This window comes from Molothrus aeneus, chromosome 16 (assembly GCF_037042795.1).
Source record: "Molothrus aeneus isolate 106 chromosome 16, BPBGC_Maene_1.0, whole genome shotgun sequence".
Lineage (NCBI taxonomy): Eukaryota > Metazoa > Chordata > Aves > Passeriformes > Icteridae > Molothrus > Molothrus aeneus.
The window spans coordinates 1,958,257-1,980,050 of NC_089661.1; the positions used below are offsets into that span (position 1 = coordinate 1,958,257).

The following is a 21,794-nucleotide window of genomic DNA, read 5'->3' on the forward strand; positions in this document are numbered from 1 at the left end:
TGCAGCTCCACAGGGCTGCTCCCTCAGCTGCTCTCTTTATTCCATTCCTTTTCCAGATAAATTCCCCGAGTGCTGGGGGTGGATCCTTTTAATTTCCATTTGTTTCAAAGCCGTGCAGGGCTCACAAGCATGACAGAAATGTGCCTGGAGTGCAGGAAATGGCCTACTTAGCTGCAGGAGCAGAGCAGGCTCCTCCAGCAGGATGATCCAAGGACCTCGTCCTCCCCAGGGACAGGGCAGCTGCCTCTCCCCTCTCCAGTCCTGTCTGGAGATGTTTGGTCCCATCACAGAGCCCACAGAGCCCATCCAGGCAGAACAGGGCTGGGGAGCAGAGGATGGGAGAAACTTCCAGGGTTGGACAGGGCTTGGAGCAGCCTGGGACAGTGGAAGGTGTCCCTGCCCACAGCAGGGGTGGGATGGGATGAGTTTTAAGGTTTTCTCCAACACACACCAGGCTGGGTTTCTGTGATTGTGACACTGAAATGCTGTGTGAGGTCAGGCCAGGTCACTGTGTCCCCTCACACCTGTGACAGTCTCTGCTGGCTGTTCCAGGATTAGAGAGGGGCAGGGCTGTGTTAGGACTGGTACCTGCTGAGGAAGCAGAGCTTGCAGGGCCCCACCTCTGACAGCTCTGGGACTCACTGGGTGCTTCTGTCTCCTCTGCAAAGGGACAGATGTCAGAGGTGCCACCTTCTCACAGCTGGGAGGGAGGAGGGCTCAGCCCAGGCTCACCCCAGCACCCAGAGCTGGGCTGGCCACACTGCTCTGCCCTCCCCCCTGGGACACTCACAGGGACTGTCCCTGCCACCTCTGCCATGGCTGGAGCCAGAGGCATGCACAGAATGACAGAATGAGCTGGAAGGCACCCACAAGGATCATGGATCCAGCCCCAGGCCCTGCACAGACCCCCCAACACTCCCACCCTGTGCCTGGGCATTGTCCAAGCTCTCCTGGAGCTCTGGCAGCCTCGGGGCTGTGCCCATTCCCTGGGGAGCCTGGGCAGTGCCAGCACCCTCTGGGGATGAACCTTTCCCAAAATCCAGCCTGACCTGCCCTGGCCCAGCTCCAGCCATTCCCTGTCCCTGTCCCAGAGATCAGAGCTGCCCTGGGGAGGAGCTGCAGCCCCCCCTGAGCTCTGCCCTCAGTCTCCTTCTCCAGCTGAACAATCCAAGTGCCCTCAGCTGCTCCTCAGACCCTTCCCCATGCCCAGCTCCCTCCTCTGGACACCAACAGCTTTAGATCCTTCTGATATTGTGGCACCCACAGCTGCCCCAGACCCGAGGTGGGGCCACACCAGGGCAGAGTCTGTGCCTGAGCAGGTGGGAACAGGAGCTTCCTGGGCTGAGGAGTCTTTCCCAAAGGAAAAGGAGCCCAGAGTGTCCCAGGAAGGCTGTGGGTTTGTATTAACAGCAGCTTCCTTTCCTCTGGGCTCCTAGAAAGGCTGACAGGACCAGCAGCTGCTGCAGGAGGAGGAAGAGGAGGCAGGGCCATGTGCCCATGGCAGGGAGCAGGGTGGGGGCTGGCACAGCTCAGGACAGGGCTGCTGGAGCACAGGCAGGTGAGCATTGAGCTGTCCAGCCTTTAATCTTATTGAACAGCTCAGCCTGGTGTTCTGACCCTCCAGGGATGCAGCTTCCCCTCTATTTCCATTCCATTTGCTGGGGTTTGTCTTTGGCTCAGAGCAGCAGCAGCAGCAGCAGAGTCTCTCCATGAAGTCCCTGAGGCCTGGGGGAGGTGGAGTCCCCAGGAGGCACCTGAGAGACACAGAGTGAGCACCTGGCCCTGTGTTTGCCTCCTAAGCTTCTCCCAGCCAGGGGAGAGCTCCCAGCCTTGCTCCAGGCTCACAAGCAGACTGGCTCTGGATGGGAAGCACAGCCCCAGGTCACAGGGGGTTGTTTTGGGGCACTGAGCCTTCCTGCACCCCTCTCATTTCTCTGAGCCATGCTAACACCTCAGACTGTGTTTAATTCCAAACAAACAGTGCTCTTAGAGCTGCTGGTGCCTGTGTGTCCATGTCCACAGTGGCATCCAAGGCTGCCTGGGCTTTGCCCCTCTCTGCTAGCAGTCCTGGGCTTCAATTCTGTGGATGCTCTCTGATGTCAGGGGGTCAAAAAAGCAGCAGAGCAGCTCCTGGGCCTGGGGAGAAACCAAGGAAAGGGTTGGAGGAGAGCTGTGAGTTCTGTGAAAGGCAAAGAAACTTTTCTCCAGGGGCAGATTTCCTGTGCAGAGGCTCTTTGTGGCTGGATTGGTGCCAGCCCAGAGTGGCTGTGAGTGTCCCACAGCAGGGGACACTGCTCCTTGTGATGCTCAGGAGTTGTGTTTGCAAGGAACTGAAGAAAAGCAGTAACAAGCAAGGTGCTAAGTGGGAAATCCCCTCCCTCCCTGGCTGCTCTGCCTGTCCTTCCCAAGCCTGGCACAGCTGTTTGTGAGCTGGAGAGGCCAATGGGGGGCCAGGGGCTGAGCCCAGCCTGCAATCCTGGCTGTGCCAATGGGCCCCAAAGCACTGGGGATGCTGTGCTGCCACCCACCCCACACAGCCCTCAGGCCCTCCTGCCTCTCCTCACAGCTTTTGAGTCTCTTTCAGGGGACTGCAGCCCCTCTGCCTGCGGCTCAGGGGCCAGGGGCACACCAGGAGGGGCTGGGAGGTTCTCCCTGTGTTTCAGGTGTCTGCAGGGAGGGTGGCTCCAGGCAGAGTGGAGGGATTGCTCCTGCCAGGGGAGGCTGGGCTGTCTCTGAGGGACAGAAAATGTGTCACCTCACTGCTCTGATGGTGGCAGGTCAGTGATGTCACCGAGGGACACCCACTCTGTCCCCACAGCCCCACACAGCCACAGTCACTGCTGCAGGTGAGGGGCAGTGTCCAGCCCCAGGACATCCCAGTGCCCAGGCTGAGCACAGCACTCCCTGACCACTCCCTCATCACTGGAGACATCCCAGTTTGGGCATGGACCAGCTGCAGGGACATCTGGGACAGCCCTGAGGAAGGTCACAGCCCCTGATGGTGACACCAACAAACCATGGCTCTGTCACTCCCAAACAGGAGCTGTGCTGAGTGTGCCTGGCACCTGCAGGGTCACTGGAGGAACAAGGAACTCCCAAGGCCTGGATTTGTCTGCTCCTCAGGCAGGTGTTTCACCCAGGGCAGCTGGAGGTGCTCCAGGAATGCAGCAGGAGCAGGCACAGATGTCAGCTCTGCACCAGGCCACGTCTGAAAGCTGATTTCTCATCCTGCAGCCTAATCCCAAATCCCACTGGGAGCAGGATGATATTCCATTTCACTTCCGTGGCTTGACTCCACCAGCAAAGGCTGCAGCTCTGCTCAGACCATGAGGATTTGAAACCCATGTTCATTTAACCCTCCTGAACTTTGCCTGATACCGAGTTGTTGCTCATTAGCTTTGCCCTGCAAAGCCTGGCTGACATTTCACAAACTCATTAGCAGGAGATCAGAGGCTCAAACATCATTCCTGGGGCCATCCTTAGAGGAACAGATTCCCGGGTGGGTTTGCTCCTCAGATCTCCCTGTGATTCCTCAACCTGCCCTGAACTTGGGAGACAAAGGCCTTGGAGCTGCTGCTGTGCTGTTTGTGCCCCTAGGGAGATGTGCTGCTGCCCCAGGACTGCATTCCTGCTGGGAACTCCCAGCTCCCTGCTTCCAGAGGGATTAGCCTGCACATCCCAGGCTGCCAGGAGCAGGAAGAAGGGCTGAGCATATTTGCTTTTTCTCCTCCCTAGCACAAAAAGCCCTCTAAGCCTCTCCCTGATAGGCTCGTTCCCCAGCGCCGGCAAGCAGCAGGGATTGTGTGTCAGGCACGGAGATGTAATGTCCTTTCAAAGCAAATCAGGAGACAGCCTGCACTTGCTGGCCTGTCACATTCCTTGGCAACAGCCTGGCACCCTGGCAGTAGCCAGGGCTGGGCTGGCAGAGCCCTGCAGAGCCGTGCCCCGGGCACTGCAGTGCTGGGATCTGCTTGGGAAAGGGCTGGGAGCTCAGGGATCTGCTTGGGAAAGGGCTGGGAGCTCAGGGATCCTCTTGGGAAAGGGCTGGGAACTCAGGGATCTGCTCAGGAAAGGGCTGGGAACTCAGGGATCTGCTTGGGAAAGGGCTGGGAACTCAGGAATCCTCTTGGGAAAGGGCTGGGAACTCAGGGATCCTCTTGGGAAAGGGCTGGGAGCTCAGGGATCCACTTGGGAAAGGGCTGGGAACTCAGGGATATGCTTGGGAAAGGGCTGGGAACTCAGGGATCCTCTTGGGAAAGGGCTGGGAGCTCAGGGATCTGCTCAGGAAAGGGCTGGGAACTCAGGGATCTGCTTGGGACAGGGCTGGGAACTCAGGGATCTGCTCAGGAAAGGGCTGGGAGCTCAGGGATATGCTTGGGACAGGGCTGGGAACTCAGGGATCCTCTTGGGAAAGGGCTGGGAACTCAGGGATATGCTTGGGAAAGGGCTGGGAGCTCAGGGATCCTCTTGGGAAAGGGCTGGGAACTCAGGGATCCTCTTGGGAAAGGGCTGGGAGCTTAGGGATCTGCTTGGGAAAGGGCTGGGAGCTCAGAGATCCTCTTGGGAAAGGGCTGGGAGCTCAGGGATCCTCTTGGGAAAGGGCTGGGAGCTCAGGGATCTGCTCAGGAAAGGGCTGGGAACTCAGGGATATGCTTGGGAAAGGGCTGGGAGCTCAGGGATCCTCTTGGGAAAGGGGTGGGAACTCAGCTCAGGAATCATCTGTGCCCTTGGGAAAGGGCTGGGAACTCAGGGATCTGCTCGGGAAAGGGCTGGGAGCTCAGCTCAGGGATCATCTGCACCCTCAGGAAAGGGAACCCAGCTCAGGGACCCGCTGTGCCCTCAGGAAAGGGCTGGGAACCCAGCTGAGTCTCTGGGGCACCCGGGGTGGTTCTGTGGCATTAAAAGCAGGAATGTACACTGTTAAAAGCAGGAATGCACACTGTTAAAAGCAGGAATGCACACTTCAAAGAGGGCCTGGTGTCTTTTAAGGCTCAGTCCTTAGAGCACTGGTGCTTGAAGGCAGCAGCTCTGATGCTTAGATGAGGTTACAAACACATCTCACTCTCCTGCTGGGCTTTTATTGGGAAGAAAAGGGATCCAGAGGAGAGGTTTGTCCACTTGCTATCGGTTCTCACTCTCCACGAGTCTTTTATCACAGAACCACAGAATGGTTTGGGCTGGAAGGGACCTTAAAGCTCATATCCACCCCCCTGGCATGGGCAGGGACAGCTCCACCAGGACTTCCCATCTCCCTATCCCAACTCCTCAGGCTCTGCCTCCTCTCTCCAAACCTCTCATTTGTTTTGAGCTAAATTTTGATGATTACAGCCCGAATTTTGAATGCATTTATGCAGTTTATTCCCATTAGCTGCCCACATGTCTGGAGCTCAGTGTTTCCTTTCTTGGGCTGAATTACTGAGAAAATATTCAGCTAGACCATCCCTGGAATGGCTAATGGCTTCACTCCTCCTCTTCCACTTGGATTTGGGCTTCTGAAATGCAACTTTCAGAACACAGGACTTGTGCCAGCTTGGCCATAGGGCTGAGTGAACATTTCTTGTCACTATTTTTGACAAATATCACAGACACTGAAATTCTGCCTTGTGAGGGTGGGCAGGCCCTGGCACAGGGTGCCCAGAGCAGCTGTGGCTGCCCCTGGATCCCTGGCAGTGCCCAAGGCCAGGCTGGGCAGGGCTTGGAGCAGCCTGGGACAGTGGGAGGTGTCCCTGCCATGGCAGGGGTGGCACTGGATGGGCTTTGAGGTCCTTTCCAACCCAAACCATTCCATGATTCTGTGATATTTTTCTCAGTGTTGATTTTTCACAAAAAGTAACAGAATTTCTGTGGAAAATATAGAACCTTTATCAATATCTCTAAATGTTTTGATTCAAAGCTGTGTCACCACTGTAATGTGGGAGACAGTTTGACAGGATTTTGGTCCCACCTTCCCCATGTTCTGGGCTCTCAGCCTAAGCCAAGGCTTGGGGCTGTCACCACCTCTGACTCACAAAAGTTATCATTTTCTTTGAAATTTCAACCAGTATTAACAAGTTTCCTACATCACAGAAGCCAAAAGAACACATATCCATACCACAAACTTCTCTACTTGCCTGATTCTCATTTTGGGGATAAAGGAGGTGCTCTGCAGTGTCCAGGGCTGACTGGTTCTGCCAGCAGGCACTGGGGGCAAAGAGAAAGGGAAGCAGGGTTAGTTTGCCATGTCAGCTGGGAGGGAGGGGGGGAGCTGACCCAGCCCTGGGGAGATCTGAGCTCTGTGCCAGCAGCTCCAGCCACAGGCATCTGCTGCTGCTCCTCTTTACACAGCTAAATCCTGGCTTTTACAAAGCTTTGTGTAAATGGCTTTGCACTATTTAAATACAAACCTTCAAACAAACTTTAAATACAAACTGGACAAGCCACGTCCAGTTGCATCAGGGTGGTTCTGGGGCAGTGGGAAATGCACATAAATCACATAAAAGCTCTGGGCAAGGGGCTTTTTCTGCACTGAGCTAACACAGGGAGCCTGCACTGATTATGTGACAGAGTTGGAAAGCAATTTGTAGTGAACCATAAGGTCCTGGCTAGAACTTAAACTATAGTTTAATACCTGTTCCTACTTGGTATTTCCCACATTGCTCACACACTACAGTTTCTTTATTCAGAATATTGCAAAAGTAGAAAAAATACTTAAGTCCTGTTTCTCCTTATGTTCACTCCCCAGGTGAAGAAACAATTCTCAATGTTTTCTATTTCTATGCTTTCAAAATACAAACATGGTAAAAACACTTCTATGTCTAAGGAGTTTCACCTTTGCTCCAATTTCTGCATCCTTTTTAGACAGGATTTCCCTTACTTAGATAGCCAAAGACTTTTTTAGTGCATTAAAAAAAGCATTGTAAGGTTGTTGGTTCATTTTTAAAGTGTTTTCTGGGGGTTTTCCCCCAGTGCCAAGGGGAGCAGGCACTGCCTCACCAGTCCTGGTTCTGCTCTGGCCCTCCTCAAGCCACACATGACCTGACCTCCAAAGGTATTCCAGAGAAATGGGAAGGCAAGGTACCAACTCAGAAGTGCCTTTTAAAGGGACTCTGTGCACACTCGGAGCCTCAGGCTTGAAAATTCCCCCGAGGGTTTGGAAGCCCCTCCCTGCTCCCTCCCCCACAGCCAGGTATTGTGCTTGGCAACAGTTTTCCCTTCCTTCCCTGGTTTTCAACAGCTCCGAGATTTTACACCCCATGTGTTCATTTTTTTTCTTTTTTTTTTTTTTCTTTTTTTTTTCTTTTTTTTTTTCTTTTTTTTTAATTTCTACACCTCCTTCCCCTCCAAAGCTCCCCGGGATGAGTTTCCTATAGGGATAACATCGCTCCCTGCTAGCAGCAATTAGCTCTTGGTAAGAATGTTTCATCAGAGAGAAAAACATCCAGCTAAGTTCCTCAGCTCTTGGCTTCTGCTCTGATTGCATTCCCTCGTTTCAAGGCTGCAAGGCACAAAGCCTGGCCTAAACTCTAATATTTTCCTGCTGCAGCTTGGAGTTGGGGGTGCTTTAGCCAAACCCTGCCTATTGAGCTGAGTTAACCAGGTGAGCTGCTAAGTCTGTGCACAACACAGGGCCTGACAATCTTAAAGTGCTTTTTAAATGCTTAAACCATAGAGGAGTAATCACTGTGGAACCAGCATCACCTCTTAAGGCAGCTAAATCTGGTTTGTCATGCTTAAAAAGCAGAGCATGCCTTCCTTCCAGGAGTTGCTTTGAATCTATTGCTGTAAATTCTTGCCTCTGCCACCCTGCAGCCAGGAAATGTGGCTGTGAAAACAAGTTATGACAGGGAAAATTCAGATGCTTTATCCTGAGCCATCCAGGCAGCCAGATGCTGCCAGAACAAGGGAGGTGAGTCCCACATGGTTTTCCCTTGCCTGTGGATAGGACGGGGTCACTCCCCTCCCTGGGGTCCCCACTGCTCCCTCACCTGTTCCAAACACCCCCTGTGCCCTGTGAGCTGCCCTTGGCACACTCCCAGATTCCAGCCAAGTGCCAGGCTGCTTTTGTGCCCACAGCTGCATTGTTCTGTCCCTTTTTCTGTGCCCAGTGGGTTTTGGTGCCGAAATGATGCCCTGGATGTCCAGGGAGCAGCCAGAGTGGGCCCTGCTGCTGAGCAAACACAGCAAGGAGGGTTTGGGGGTGCCTCCAAACCCCCCAGATCTGAATGTCTGTCATTGACAGGAAAGCTGTAACAGGCTTAGGACTAGAGCAGCTTCACTGGCAGAGCCCACATTGTTCCTCTCAACACCTGATTCCTCTTTATCCCAGCCCATCTCTGACATCACAGATGGGAATGTCCCTCCCTCCCCGTGGCACAAAGCCAGAGAAATGTGGCTCAGCTGGGACTCAAGGGCTGGAAAATCTGGAAAATAATCCCTTCACCGCGGTGAGGCTCCAGCAGGGCAGGTATTGCAGTCTGGGTCCTGGCAGAGATAAATATCCAGTGATTTATCCTGGACACAAAGGGCTGATGGAGCTGTGAGAGTAATTAACCTCTGGTGTTATTTAAATTGAAGATGTCTTGGCATGAAGTGTCCTTGGGAGGCACCAGTGAAGTCAGGCTCATTTTAAAAAGTTCGACAGCTTGACAGACAGAAAGGGTGTGAGCTCCTGATCTCCCTGAGGATCAGAGCCCTCCCTCCTCCCACCCTCGGGCACACCTTGCTGCCTCTCCCTTCCACAGGCATTTTCCATCATGAAGGCAAAAACCTTGAGGGGTTTTGTCTTTGGTTTTTTGGGGCTTTTTTTTTGTTGTTGTTTTTTTGGGGGTTTTTGGTTTGGGATTATTTTTATTTTGTAGAGCTGGTTTGAAAAGTCTCTGTGATCACTGGGGGAGAGACAGAGTGGATCCTGCTGTTTGGGGCTGGATCCTGGTGTTTGGGGCTGGATCCATTAATTTGAGAGTGGATCCTGCTGTTTGGGGGTAGATCCATTCATTTGGGGATGGATCCTGCTGTTTAGGGGTAGACTCTGCTGCTTGGGGCAGATCCTGCCCTTTGGAAGTGCCTCCTGACCCCCATCAGTCACACACAGGTGTTCTGGAGCTCAGCACAGAGGTTCATCCTTTGTGCAGAGCAGGAGGGGGCTGAAGGTGCAGACATTGGCACCAATTCCTGCTGAGCCCCTGGGGGCTCTGGAAGCCAGGAGGAGCCACAGGAGGTGTCTCTGGAGGGGCTGCCTTGGGATTGGCCCCTGGAACCCCAGCCAGCCTGGAGGACAGGGGAGTGCTGGGCTGTTAAGCAGCACCCATGACTGTGGTGCTGGGGAAAATAGAGATATTGGGATCTGGAGTGACTCTCCCAGAGCTGCCTCCAGCAGTGACCTCCAGGGTTCCCAAAAGTTCACTTTTTTTCCATTGTAAAGCAGAGAAAGCTGGGAGAAATCTCACCACAAAGGCCTTGGCTGACTGGCTATTTGTCTCCCCTTGCACAGAGGAAAGTTTGGGATGTGGCTCCCAAGGGTGTGATTTTAAATCAATGGAAGTCAAAATGGTGTCAGTAGCTTAAAAACATTTTTGCAAAGTTACCAGTGGAATCTGTTCCAACCATCCCTCCCAGGTGTGGCCCTGGGAACATTTCTGCAGAGTGAGAACTCTGAGGTGCAGCCACGTGGATGTTCAGCTTTGATCCCTTGGAGCCTGCAAACCCCAGCATTCCTGAACCCACTGGCAGCACTTTCTGGAAGTGCTCCAGAGGGCACAGCCCAAGTCAGGATGGGGTTTTTGGCGTGGCTGCTGGGCTGCTCCACATGGGATGTGGCACAGCCCTGACTCCTGGTGCCTGTGCCAGAGGAGCCATGTGTGAGCTGCACATGCCAGTGCCAAATACCAGCCCCTCTGGGGAACACAGGGTTAATTGCCCAGCTAATCACTCTGTTTCACTAATCAGTCCCTGCAGAGGGGTTCTGTTTGTTTTTCCAGCCTTATACATCCTCTACCCAGCATTTCTGGTGATTTATTTAAGAGGCTAATTTTTGATTTTGCTTTCTGGTGTTTATTTTAAGGTTTGGTTTTCTGTTTGTTTTGTTTTTTTTTTCTTTTCCTTCACAGCAAACATAAAATCTGCTAAGATATTTCTCCTAGGAATTTTATTGATTCAGCAGGTCTATTCCCAATGTGAGTGCTAATTTCAGAGAATTCCCTGTATTCATGGAACCATGCTGCTGAGCCTTATGGACACTGCAGGTCCTTAACAAAGGACACAACTCGAGTTTTAAAGGTCCTGAGTAGAGGACACATGACTTGGAAATTGGGGGACACTCTCAGGTATTGGGCCACTCATGACAAGAGACATTGGGGGACATGTCCAGGGGAGGGAACAGAGCTGGGGAGGGGCTGAGGGAGCAGGAAAGGGGCTCAGCCTGGAGAAAAGGAGGCTCAGGAGGGACCTTGTGGCTCTGCACAGCTCCTGACAGGAGGGGACAGCCAGGTAAGGGTCGGGCTCTGCTCCAGGGAACAGGGAGAAGAGGAGAGGGAACGGCCTCAGGCTGTGCCAGGGGAGGTTCAGGTTGGATATTGGGGAAATTCCTTCATGGGAAGGGTGGTCAGGCCCTGGCACAGCTGCCCAGGGCAGTGGTGGGGTCACCACCCCTGGAACAGTTCAAATGTATGGATGTGGCACTTGAGGGCCTGGATTAATGGTGAATGTGCTGGTTCCTGGCTGGACTTGATCTTTCCCATCCTTAACAATTCCATGAGCAGTGACTGACCCAGAACAGGCTGCCCTTGAGTGAGAAGCACAGAAGAGAGGTGCCCCCCCTCAGGGCAGCAGCTCCTCCTTACCTGTCCAGCAGGGAGCCCAGGGAGGTGACAGAGCTGTCCCACTGTGCTGCCAGCACCAGGCAGAACCCATCCTTCAGCAGGGAGCACTGCAAGAGAGGGAGGAACAGAGCTCTGGTGCTGCTCTGCACCTGAACAAGTCTCTAAGTGTGGCTGATGGCTGAGGAACAGGAGCCACAGATCCCCCCAGGCAGAGGCAGTGCCATGTCTGAGGTGTCTGACACCCCCAGGCAGAGGCAGTGCCATGTCTGAGGTGTCTGTGACTCCCTGAGGCAGAGGCAGTGCCATGTCTGAGGTGTCTGTGATCCCCTGAGGCAGAGGCAGTGCCATGTCTGAGGTGTCTGTGATCCCCAGGCAGAGGCAGTGCCATGTCTGAGGTGTCTGTGATCCCCAGGCAGAGGCAGTGCCATGTCTGAGGTGTCTGTGACCCTCCCAGCCCTCTGAGTGAAAACCAACCTGGGTGTGTTATCAGTCCCTACCTCTGCTGGAAGCAGGAGCACCAAGACAGGTAAATATTGAGATATTTTAGCAGAAACACTCATTACATGAAGCAGCCCATCTCCCTCCTAGAGAGGGAGAGCAAAGGCTGTGACATTCACCTTTGGCTCAGCAGTGCCAGATCCTTCTGGAAACACCCCAGCTTGCCCAGGGCCGTTTATCTCTGGCAGGAGGAGGGAGGGATGGCTCTGCTCCCCCAGTGCTGGTGTGTCCTTCCTAGAGAGCTGTGCACATTCCCTGTGCAGGGGGATGGATCCTCAGGGGACTCAGGGCACAGGCAAGCAGTGCTCACATTAATTGGCTGCTAGATGTAATTGCTGTTCCATACAGATGTACTTCAAAGAGATGCTGTCAGTTTTTAAAAGCACAACCTGAAAAGATCTTACATGCTCCTATTACAGATAACACCCAAGAGTTAGAACTGAGAGCTGGAAGCCCAAATGTTTGTGTTTTGTGAAGGGGCTGCTGTGGTCTGAGAGCCCTTGGGTGATTGCCACTGTCATTACTGTCCCCCCTTGCTTACTCTGTGCTGCTGACAGCACTTTCCTGCACATTCCACCTCCCAGCTCTGCCCAGGCAAGGTTCCTGACTGGGTGGGCTTCTCCTACACCAAGAGGAAAACGGTCTGGGCCTGGTTTTCTGTTGTGTGGAGCAATGTCAGCTCAGCCCAGCAGCCCATCCTGTGCCCAAACCCCAGGGCTGCACCTGCAGAGAATGGCCTGGGCTAGAAGGGACCTCAAAGCCCACCTTGTCCACCCCCTGCCATGGGCAGGGACACCTCCCACTGTCCCAGGTTCCCCATCCAGCCTGGCCTTGGGCACTGCCAGGGATCCAGGGGCAGCCCCAGCTGCTCTGGGCACCCTGTGCCAGGGCCTGCCCACCCTCCCAGGGAACAATTCCTAATTCCCAATATCCCATCCAGCCCTGCCCTCTGGCAGTGGGAGCCATTCCCTGTGTCCTGTCCCTCCAGGCCTTTGTAAATTGTCTCTCTCCATCTTTCTTGTAGCTCCTTCACTCACTGGAAGGCCACAGTTAGGTCACCCCAAAGCCTTTTCTTCTCCAGGTGAACAATCCCCTATCCCTCAGCCTTTCCTCCCAGCAGAGCTGCTCCATCCCTCTGATCATCCTGGTGCCTCCTCTGCACTGGTTCCAGCAGCTCCAGCTCCTTTCTGTGCTGGGAGCCCCAGAGCTGGAGGCAACACTGCAGGTGGGAAAACCTCAGGCTCCAGGGCACAGCCCAAGAAGAAGAAGGGATTTTTAGCATTGTAGAGGGAGATAAATGGGGTGTGATTAGAGAGGGAAATAGAAACTGTATTTCTATGGAGAAACAAGAGAGCAGACAGCAGCAGAGCACACAGAACAGGGTGATGGCTGACTGGAATGAAACATTCAATGAATGAAGGGTGGATGGGCCATTCCCATGAGGGCTCCCAGGGATGCAGGACCCTCAGGAAGTGCCCCCAGTGCCCACATCACTCACCAGAGGTGCCAGGGCTCAGAGGCAGTGCTGCAATAGTGCCACCAAGGCCTCGGGGCAGCACATCACAGCAAGGCATCATTACAAGGCTCCTCTTTAGTGCCAAGGAAGCAAAGCCCAGCTCCAGCTGTTCCATACCTTTGCTGCAACGCTGCCCTTGGCCCTGCTGAGCATCTGGGAGATGCAGAGAGCCTGGGCTGAGTCCAGCACAGCCAGACGAGCTGCAGTCACCACGAAGCCTCTGCCCAGGAGCTCCTCCAGCAGCGCCACGTACGGGGGCGGCTCCGAGCCCCGCAGGATCAGCCCGGGCAGCACCAGGCACGTGCTGTGCCACAGCTGCTCCAGCAGGGCCTGGCCTGCTGGGAAAACAGCACAACATTGGTGGGGCTCTGCCCCCAGCACCTCTGAGCCCTCTCAGTGCCTCTGCCCTGGCACAGAGGTGTCCGTGGCAGTCGGGGGCACTGTGGCGTTGGGATGGCCTGGGAGGTGCCTGGGGATGAGCCCTGGGAGGAGCACTGGGATGTGCCCAGGGATGTCCTGGGATGAGCCCAGGGATGTGCCCAGAGAGGTTCCTGGGGATGAGCCCTGGGATATCCTGGGATGTGCCCAGCGATGTGCCCAGGGACGTGCCCTGGGATGAGCCCAGGGATGTGCCTGGGGAAGTCCTGGGATGTCCCTGGATGTCCTGGGATGTGCCCAAGGGTGTCCTGGGATGTGTCCTGGGATGAGCCCAGGGAGCTGCCTAGGAAGGTGCCTGGGATGAGCCTGGGGATGTGCTCTGAGATGTCTCTGGGAGGTGCTGGGGGATGTGCCTGTGGAAATCCAGGGATGAGCCCTGGGAGGTGCCCAGGGATGTGCCCAGGGATGTGCTGGGGGATGAGCACTGGGATGTCCTGGGGTATGCCCGGGGATGTGCCCTGGGAGGTGCCCTGGGATGCCCAGAGCTGCTGCACGCCTCTGTGTCCCTGTCTGGAGATCACAAGACAGCAGGAGTGACCCCATTTCAGGAGTCAGACAAGGACAACTGCTGGTTTGCTACAGGAGCTCTTCTTCCATTTCCATTTTTGCCAAGCAGAGAAAGCTGCTAATCCAGCTGCTTTTATAATCCCAAATGTAATTCTGCTCAGCATACGTGAGGCTTAATGTATTTCATATTTTCCTCCTGATAAATCTGTCTGTCCATTAGGCAGCAGCTTGGTGATAATTATTTGCTGGAAGGAGCTTTCCTTGTGTGCAAGAGCTTCCTCTAGTGTCCAAGATGAGCCCAGAACGTGAGTGATGTGTCTGCTTTGCTGGAGGCACTTATGAGACCGTGCCTGACAGTTCAGAGATCACGTGGACTTGCTTTTCCAGGGCAGTAACTCTTTGAAATACATTTCCTGAGACACAAACACATCAGAGCTGTACACAGCTCTCCTTTTTACTCTGCTTAGGCATCTTCAAAGCTGAGATATCCTTGTGTAGCAGGAAATTAGGGGCATGTATTTTGAGATTAGCTCCTGACACTGAGCTGTGCAAAGCCTGCAGAATACCTGTGCTTTCTCCACAACAAGCTGGTTTATTATTTTATTTTGTTTTATGTAATCTCTTCTACAAATCAAGTGATTTGATCACAGCAAACCTGCACTAAGATGATGGGGAAAACACCCTCCTCAAATACCTTGGGACAGATCATCCTTCAGAGACTCCTTGCACAAAAGGGACTTGGTGCTCACCCCAGGAGCAGAGGACTTGATTTACCACCCCCCTTGCACTTCTGCACCTGCTGGTATGTGACCAATGCCCCCCAAAGTCCTGGCTCAGGCAGGGCTGGGCTGTGATCCTGTCACTTTTTTACCCTGCTCCTCTCCCATCCATAGCAATCCTGAGGTTCCACTGCTGGGATTAAGGACTGCAGTGATCAGGTGTAGCCAGCAACATTTTCTGAGCTGCCCACATCAGTCCTGAAGTTACAGGAATGGGAATAATTGTTCTAAACAATTCTGTTCCCCAGGGACCACCACAGGGATGCTTTCACCTGGTCCCTGCTTGTTTATAAAGGCTTGGGATCAATCCACAACATGCCAAGGTGGGAGCACCCCCTCGTGCAGAGCCCTGCAGCACAGCTGTGTTTACACATGTCCATCAAGTCAAATCAGCAGGAAAGGCCCTGAGGAGCTGCTGCATCCCAGGAAGTGTCAGCCTGGCTGAGGCTCCAGCTCCCAATCAAAGCCAGCCTGGCCATAGCTGGGAGTCATCTGGAGCTGCCAGCTGCTCAGCAGCAGTGGGAGCTGAATGAGAGCTCAGCTCAGGAGAGGCCTCTGACCACGCTGCCAGCAGCACTCCCTGCACCAACTGATATTTATCTACTCTCAGCACAGCACAGCTCACCCTGCCCAGCCCTGCAGCCTCTCCAGGGCAGGCTCTGGATGGACACAAAGCACCAGGGCTGTGCTGAGACACCTGGCAGGGCTCAGAGAGGAACAAGTGCTGCTCTGACTCCAGCTGTGCTGTCAGTGCTTGTTCTGCTGCTGCTGTGAAGGTCAGCCCTCGTGGACAGCTCTGTCTGTAAAGCCCTGAAGTGCTGGCAGGTGAACAGTTAAAGGCTGGACTCCCCTGGAGCTGTTCTCTGCAGCTCAGAGCTGTCTCTGCCTTCTGAAAGCACATCAATACCCAATCTTGCTGCCACCAGATGGTTTGTCTTGCTGTCCAATTAATCAATAGCAGCCCCAATCTATAAGAGGAGTTACATTTCCTTACCAGGACTGCCTGGCTGCTCAGAGCCCAGGACACTGGGATGTTTCCCTGGCTCATGGGTGAGGATCTTGTGCTGCTTCCTGATTCCCAGGCTGAGGATCGGGTCGTGTTTCAGGTTATGGATCTGCAGGAGGGAAGGCAGGCAGGGAGGGAGAAGCAAATCATGTGAACACATTACCTAATGAGGAGGGATAACACTCCTCAAGTATTGATTCAGGCAAGCTGTGAAGCTTTTGTTGTTGTGGTGTACTTCTGTAATTGCCAGCCTAGAAAACACCTGCTTGTCTGGAGATACAAGAACATTTTGCATGCATTCTTCTTTTTAATTGAGGTTTAATTCAGTGCAGCATCTCATCATCCTTTTCAAGGTCCCAAATCCAGCCATCATTTTAAAGTCTCCACTCCCAGGTTTTCAAGGCCAGGAGCTCAAACAGAGCCTGGGAGAGTCTGCCAGCTTTCCCCAGTGCCACACTGGGGTGCAGCAGCTCCCTCTGTCCCTGAATGAACTGGCACAGGCAGGATGCCCTGCACTGAGCTGCACACCCACTCCAGGGAGGCCTGTTACACATGTGGCCATTTGCAGAGCTGATCTCCTGGGAGGACCATCTCAGCTGGATCACCTCTGAGCCACAGCAAAGCTCAAACATTTAATCCCTTGGCTGAGCACATCCCAATCATTTTCACATCATCAGCCATCCCATCCCTGAATGATCCAAAGCTGATAAAAACAGCTCCTGGGTCCAGTGTGCTCAGCAGTCAGGGTGAGGCTGCTGTCCCTGTTACAAAGCAGTGTTGATCTGAGCCCTCCCAAATTCACAGCAGAGCTTGCTGAACAAACACATCGGCAGCAGCTCCTCCCCACCGAGGCTGCTGGGCTCAGTGCAGAGGGAGGAACCTCCCCAGGACCAGGAGAGCCTGGCAGCTCAGGAAACACACCCAGAGCTGCATTATCTACAGCATAATAGCAGAGGAGGCAGGGGACAGCAGGATCAGCTCAGGAAGGGGCTCATTCCTACCTCTTGCTCCTGCACTGGCTGACCCTGGGCACAGCACAGCCCTTCTGGGAAAAACAGATTCACATCCTGGACTGCCATTGCATAGGACCTGGAGCCTGAGAGAGAAATACAATGAGAAGATTCTCTCAGGCCATGAATTAAACATTCTCTAGACTCACACTCATCTTTTGGAGAGATTGATGATGTGCAACTCACTGCAGTAATTGCTTTAAAGGCCAGCTGTTCTGTACAGTAATAGCAAACATTTTAAACCATTATATTTAGAATAGTTCCATTGCCTCCTTGGTATTTTGATTCTGTCCTACTATCACTCAGCAGCTTCCTCATGTAAACAAGACTCCTTCTATTTCCTAGCAGTGGAGCTGAGGGAATCATGTTAAGGAGGCTGTGAAACCTTTCAATTCCAGCTCTAAATCCTGTTGTTCCCTTGCTTCTGGATCACACCAGGCTGCCCTTACTGAAGGGGAAGAGCTGCTGATTAGTTAAACAAATGTACTTAGCAACAAATAATGCAGGTCCCAAATACACTGGCAACTCTGACTGACCAAGGAAATCAGAATTAGCACAAGGCACTGCTGGTGGAACAACATTTTTCTGTTCACCTCTGGTCAAGAAATGTAAATTGAGCCTGGAACAGTCAGAGGAATGACATGAGGATGGCTGGGGAAATGGAGAATCCTCTCAAGAGTTAAACCAGACCTTGGCTTGTTTGACCCAACACGACCCAAAGCTGAGAAACAAATCTGATTTCTGAGAAACACTTCAGGGTAGGAAAGGTCAGAGGTGTAAAAGAGCTACTTAAAATAATAAGTCCAGTTAATGGCACAGGAACAAATGGGCACAAAGTGTATGTGGCTATATTTAAGTTTGAAAATGGAAGAAGATTTTTAGCTCTCAAAGCTCAGTGACATCCATTCAGTTGGGGTGGGTGCTCATGGAAGGGCCAACGTGATGGGGCTGTCTGGGAGGGAATTAACTGAACTCAGGGACTCGAGAGGTCCCTCCAGGCTCAGCAGCTGAATATTTCCCTATAAAGCAACAATGTTATAAAGCATTACTCAGAATGTTTGGAGATTTGTGGATGGAAAATATTAGAGAGTGAAAAGCTATTTCTATTGGAAATAGAATAGACTGTCAATGTGCTGGCACAGATCCATGCTCCTGGGATACCAATATCCTCTGAAATATTCCCACCTTTGAGGCTGCCCATTCAAAGGATCCCACCTGAGAGCACTCAGCCCTGCTGGAGCACCATAATTCCAGGGTTTGTATAGCCAGAGCCCTTAAGGCAGCAGTTTACAATCCTGAGGTTGTGCTAAATCCCAGTGTATGAGCTGGGCTGGATCCTTTCCATAGCTCCACACCAAACCTCCTGTGCTTCCATCACTGGTGCCATTCCAGAGAACACAAATGCTCCCAAATGAGCCTTTTACTCTCACTTTGCTCAAGGTACAAGACAGTGTAGGGTGCACATGTAAGAGCTCTTTGGATGCAGGAAAAAGCACAAAAAGCACAGTCCAATGACTTCCCCAGCCCAGAGGAGATGGGAGGGTCCAGGTTCACCTCTGCAGCTCAGCCCTACAGGATTAAAGCTGCCTTTCTTGGTTCACCAGTCTCCCTGGAACCCCATCTTCATCTAAATTGCATTTCCTTTGTCACTTTGGGAGGAAATAGTAGGAATTTGCTCTGCTTCAGCCATTAATTGAAGTTCTTCCTCAGCTGGAGCAAAACCAGGAAAGCCTGGTATTCCCTGCTAGGAAAGGAGGATGGGCTTGCACAGTCCCCCAGTTACTCACTGAAGGCTCTTCCAGCTTAACTGTGATGGAGGAAAAGCTCTGGGAGGTGCAGGGGATTAGGAACACTCCTTTGCTCATGGATAGGTGGCTCCAGGGCAGAGCAGCTGGGCAGATCCATCAGAGTTAGCTCCAGCTGCATCCCTGTTCCTGCAATGAGTGCAGGGGGGCTCTGTGGGCCAGCCCTGCAGCTGGGTCCTGCCAGGGCACAGAGGGCAGGGCCAGCTCTGGGCACAGCTCAGAGCAACCTCGGGTCCCAGCCCAGGGGCCTGAAGGGGGTCAGAACATCCAAGGATCTCTCCTCTCCCACAGGGAGCTCCCTGTAACTCCCAACAGAAATGGGATGAGACTCAGCTCCCCTTGCTCATTTTCACTGAGTTTTGCTGGGGATGCTCCAGCTGTAGCAAACATCTGAAATTTGGGATGTTTATTACCCATTCTTAGCCATGCCTGAGGAGTTTCAGAGCAATCTGGACACACAATCCATTCATTCATCTCAAGAGCAAGAGAAGCAGGAGCTGACAATGGAAAAGTATCGGCTGGAGAGCCCTGATTGGTTCTTTTTGTTTATTTTGTTTTTTTGGGTTTTTTTTCTTTTTGGTACATGTAGATCCTGCCCTTCAGTCACTCCCACAAATCCTGTGGGATCTCTCCTGAGATCCCAAGTCCTCAGGTTCTGCAGCAAGGGCTTGGTTCTCTCTCCCAAGCTGTGGCTCCTTCCCTCCCTGCCAGTTCTCAGCAGCCCACCTGACATGGATGGAAATAGGGAGTGACTTCACAGCCCAGGCACAACGGGAAAAGCCAAAAAATCCAATGGATCTTGTCAGGAAAGTTCCTCTGGGACTCTGGGCACACAGTGCCTGCCAGCTCACCTGAGTTTACAGAAATTATTGCTTTATTTTTTTATATTCCTTTAAGTATTAGAGCAAAATCAGTGCAACACTGAGGAGAAACACAGGCAGGGAGCTACCAACCCTTAATTCCATGTGAATTTTGGATTGACATCCTTGCCTCCTTGTGGCAATGATGCTGGGCTCTCCAGAGGCTGCTCTCTCCAGGGATATTAATTCCAAGGGTGCTGCCTTGCCATGTGCCTCTGCCCCTGTGCCAGCTGCAAAGAGCCTTTCCAGAGGGGAAGCAGCTGAGTTTCCCTGCTTGCCTCAGCAGGTTGGGGTCACCTCTGTCCTGCCAGCCCTCAGCACTGTGAGAGGTTACAGGATGTGCTGGAGTCTTTGGGAAATCTTGGAGCTGGCCAATGGGTAATGGAGACATCAGGAAGGGACACACAGATGGGTTCTTGGGAATAATTCCAAAATAACCAAGCTAAAAGTACAAAATGACCAAGCAAGAAAGAGATCAAAGGAAATCTGTTCTGATAAAGCCAGAGCTGGGGCTGCTCTGGGAGGAAGCCTTTTGGAATTTATCTTCTGGGAGAATATTTCATTGCTTGAGACACACTCAGCTCAGCCACCAAGAACACAGGGAAACTTTCCTGGGGAATAATGTCCTGCAGTGCCTGCCAAGGCTGGATCTGTAGTGACAGATCTAGTGACAGGAGGGAACAAACATAACATAACATAACACACTGTCTAGTTGTGTATCTGAGCCTTTGGAGTTTTCTTTCACAAAAACCTACCATAAAATCCATTCTGGACTGTGCTGGTGCCATACTGAGCCCTCCAGAGGCGTGGATCCAGTGCCTGGGCCAGCTGAGGATCCTCTGGTCCCAGGAGATCCATCAGCTTCTTCACAGCATTGGGCCTCTGCAGGCACAGCACGAGGGCAGTGCCCGAGGTCAGGTAGGCACAGTGAGCTTCTACAGCAGCTGGATCCTGAGAGAAATCAGACATGAACAGGTCATGAGGAGCTGCTGAGCACTGGGAACATCCCAGCTTTCCTTTGGCTGGGAGGGAAAGTTGTGAGTAAGTAAATCTGCTGTTGCTCCCTGTTTTCTCTCCTCTTTAATACACTGCTGATGTCACAGACATGTTTTATGGAAAATCCTTTCCTTAGGATTTTTCCTCCTGAGAAGCTGAGAGGCCTCAGGAACAAAATGTAACCAATGGTTATCTGCTGCTGTGGAATGCAACAGGTGCATCTGGGATTGGGCTCATGTGGTTGTTTCTAATTAATGGCCAATCACAGTCAGCTGGCTCAGACTCCCTGTCCGACACACAAGCCTTTGTTATCATTCCTTCTTTTTCTATTCTTAGCTAGCCTCCTGATGAAATCCTTTCTTCTATTCTTTTAGCATAGTTTTAATATAATATATATCATAAAATAATAAATCAGCCTTCTGAAACATGGAGTCAGATCCTCATCCCTTCCCTCATCCTCAGACCCCTGTGAATGCTGTCACACTGCTGGTGTACTAAAGATTCCAAAATCTGGAGTTCAGGCACCAAGCAGTGCCCATTTTGTGCCCACTTTGTGCCCATTTGTTCCTGTGCCATTCTCTGGACTTTATTTTAAGTAGCTCTTTTACACCTCTGACCTTTCCTACCCTGAAGTGTTTCTCAGAAATCAGATTTGTTTCTCAGCTTTGGGTCAAATGAGACAAGGTCTGGTTTAACTCTTGAGAGGATTCTCCATTTCCCCAGCCATCCTCATGTCATTTCTCTGACTGTTCCAGGCTCAATTTATATTTCTTGACCAGAGATGAACAGAAAAATGTTGTTCCACCAGCAGTGCCTTGTGCTAATTCTGATTTCCTTGGTCAGTCAGAGTTGCCAGTGTATTTGGGACCTGCATTATTGTCACTAAGTACATTTGTTTAACTAACCAGCAGCTCTTCCTGTGACATCCAGCAGGTCACAGGAGGGCTGTTCCTTCAGGGGGACATCTGGGTCAGGAGGAAGCACAGGCACAAACAAGAACCAGGGTCATAAATACCCTGGGATGAGGAGCCACGTTTTAATTCTTCAGCTGATGTAAAGTGATGGATCACAAACACCAGAGCTTTGCTTTTTGAATTCACAAATGGCAGGAACCCCACACACCCCCTGCTTCTCCTGAAGAGTGAACTCCTGGCACCAGTTGGGATCAGGATCTACAGAATTTAAAAGCAGGAGGGTCAGACCAGGGGCTGCAAGAAATCAGTTTGTTCTCCTGGCCTTGTCTGATGCCCTTTGCTGCACAGCAGATTCCTCCACCTTTGCCTCTTTCCCAGGCACAGTCAGTTCAGCCCATGCCCACCCTAGGCAGAGCTGTGGGAGTCCCAGCACCCTGGGATTGTGCACTGGGGAAGGATGAGAGGAAATGTCAGAACCAACCACTGCACTGGTGAGGAGAGGCTGCTCTGAGGGCTGGGGACAGACAGACTGACAGCTCTGGGACCCTGGGACAGGCAGCAGAGCTGGGGCAGGTGGGTGGCAGAGCTCTCTGGCCTTGCTGCCTGCTTTAATCAAGGGAAACCTTGGGAAGCCAGGCCTGCTGCAGATGTCTGGGCTGGGCACAAGGT

The 21,794-nt window shown here is 52.5% G+C and overlaps 1 protein-coding gene across 1 annotated transcript in view; it reads right to left on the reverse strand.

Annotated features, from left to right (window-relative positions):
• Positions 1-1,782: 1,782 nt before the first annotated feature.
• Positions 1,783-21,794, reverse strand: part of DNAAF8 (dynein axonemal assembly factor 8) — a 98,309-nt gene continuing 78,297 nt past the window's right edge. The window contains exons 25-31 of the mRNA XM_066560953.1: positions 19,971-20,166; positions 16,542-16,636; positions 15,529-15,649; positions 12,928-13,145; positions 10,818-10,903; positions 6,111-6,180; positions 1,783-2,136 (exon numbers count right to left, since the gene is read on the reverse strand). Of these exons, the coding sequence (XP_066417050.1) occupies positions 2,059-2,136; positions 6,111-6,180; positions 10,818-10,903; positions 12,928-13,145; positions 15,529-15,649; positions 16,542-16,636; positions 19,971-20,166 (864 nt within the window). The 3' untranslated portion in view covers positions 1,783-2,058. The remainder of the gene's footprint in view (positions 2,137-6,110; positions 6,181-10,817; positions 10,904-12,927; positions 13,146-15,528; positions 15,650-16,541; positions 16,637-19,970; positions 20,167-21,794) is intronic.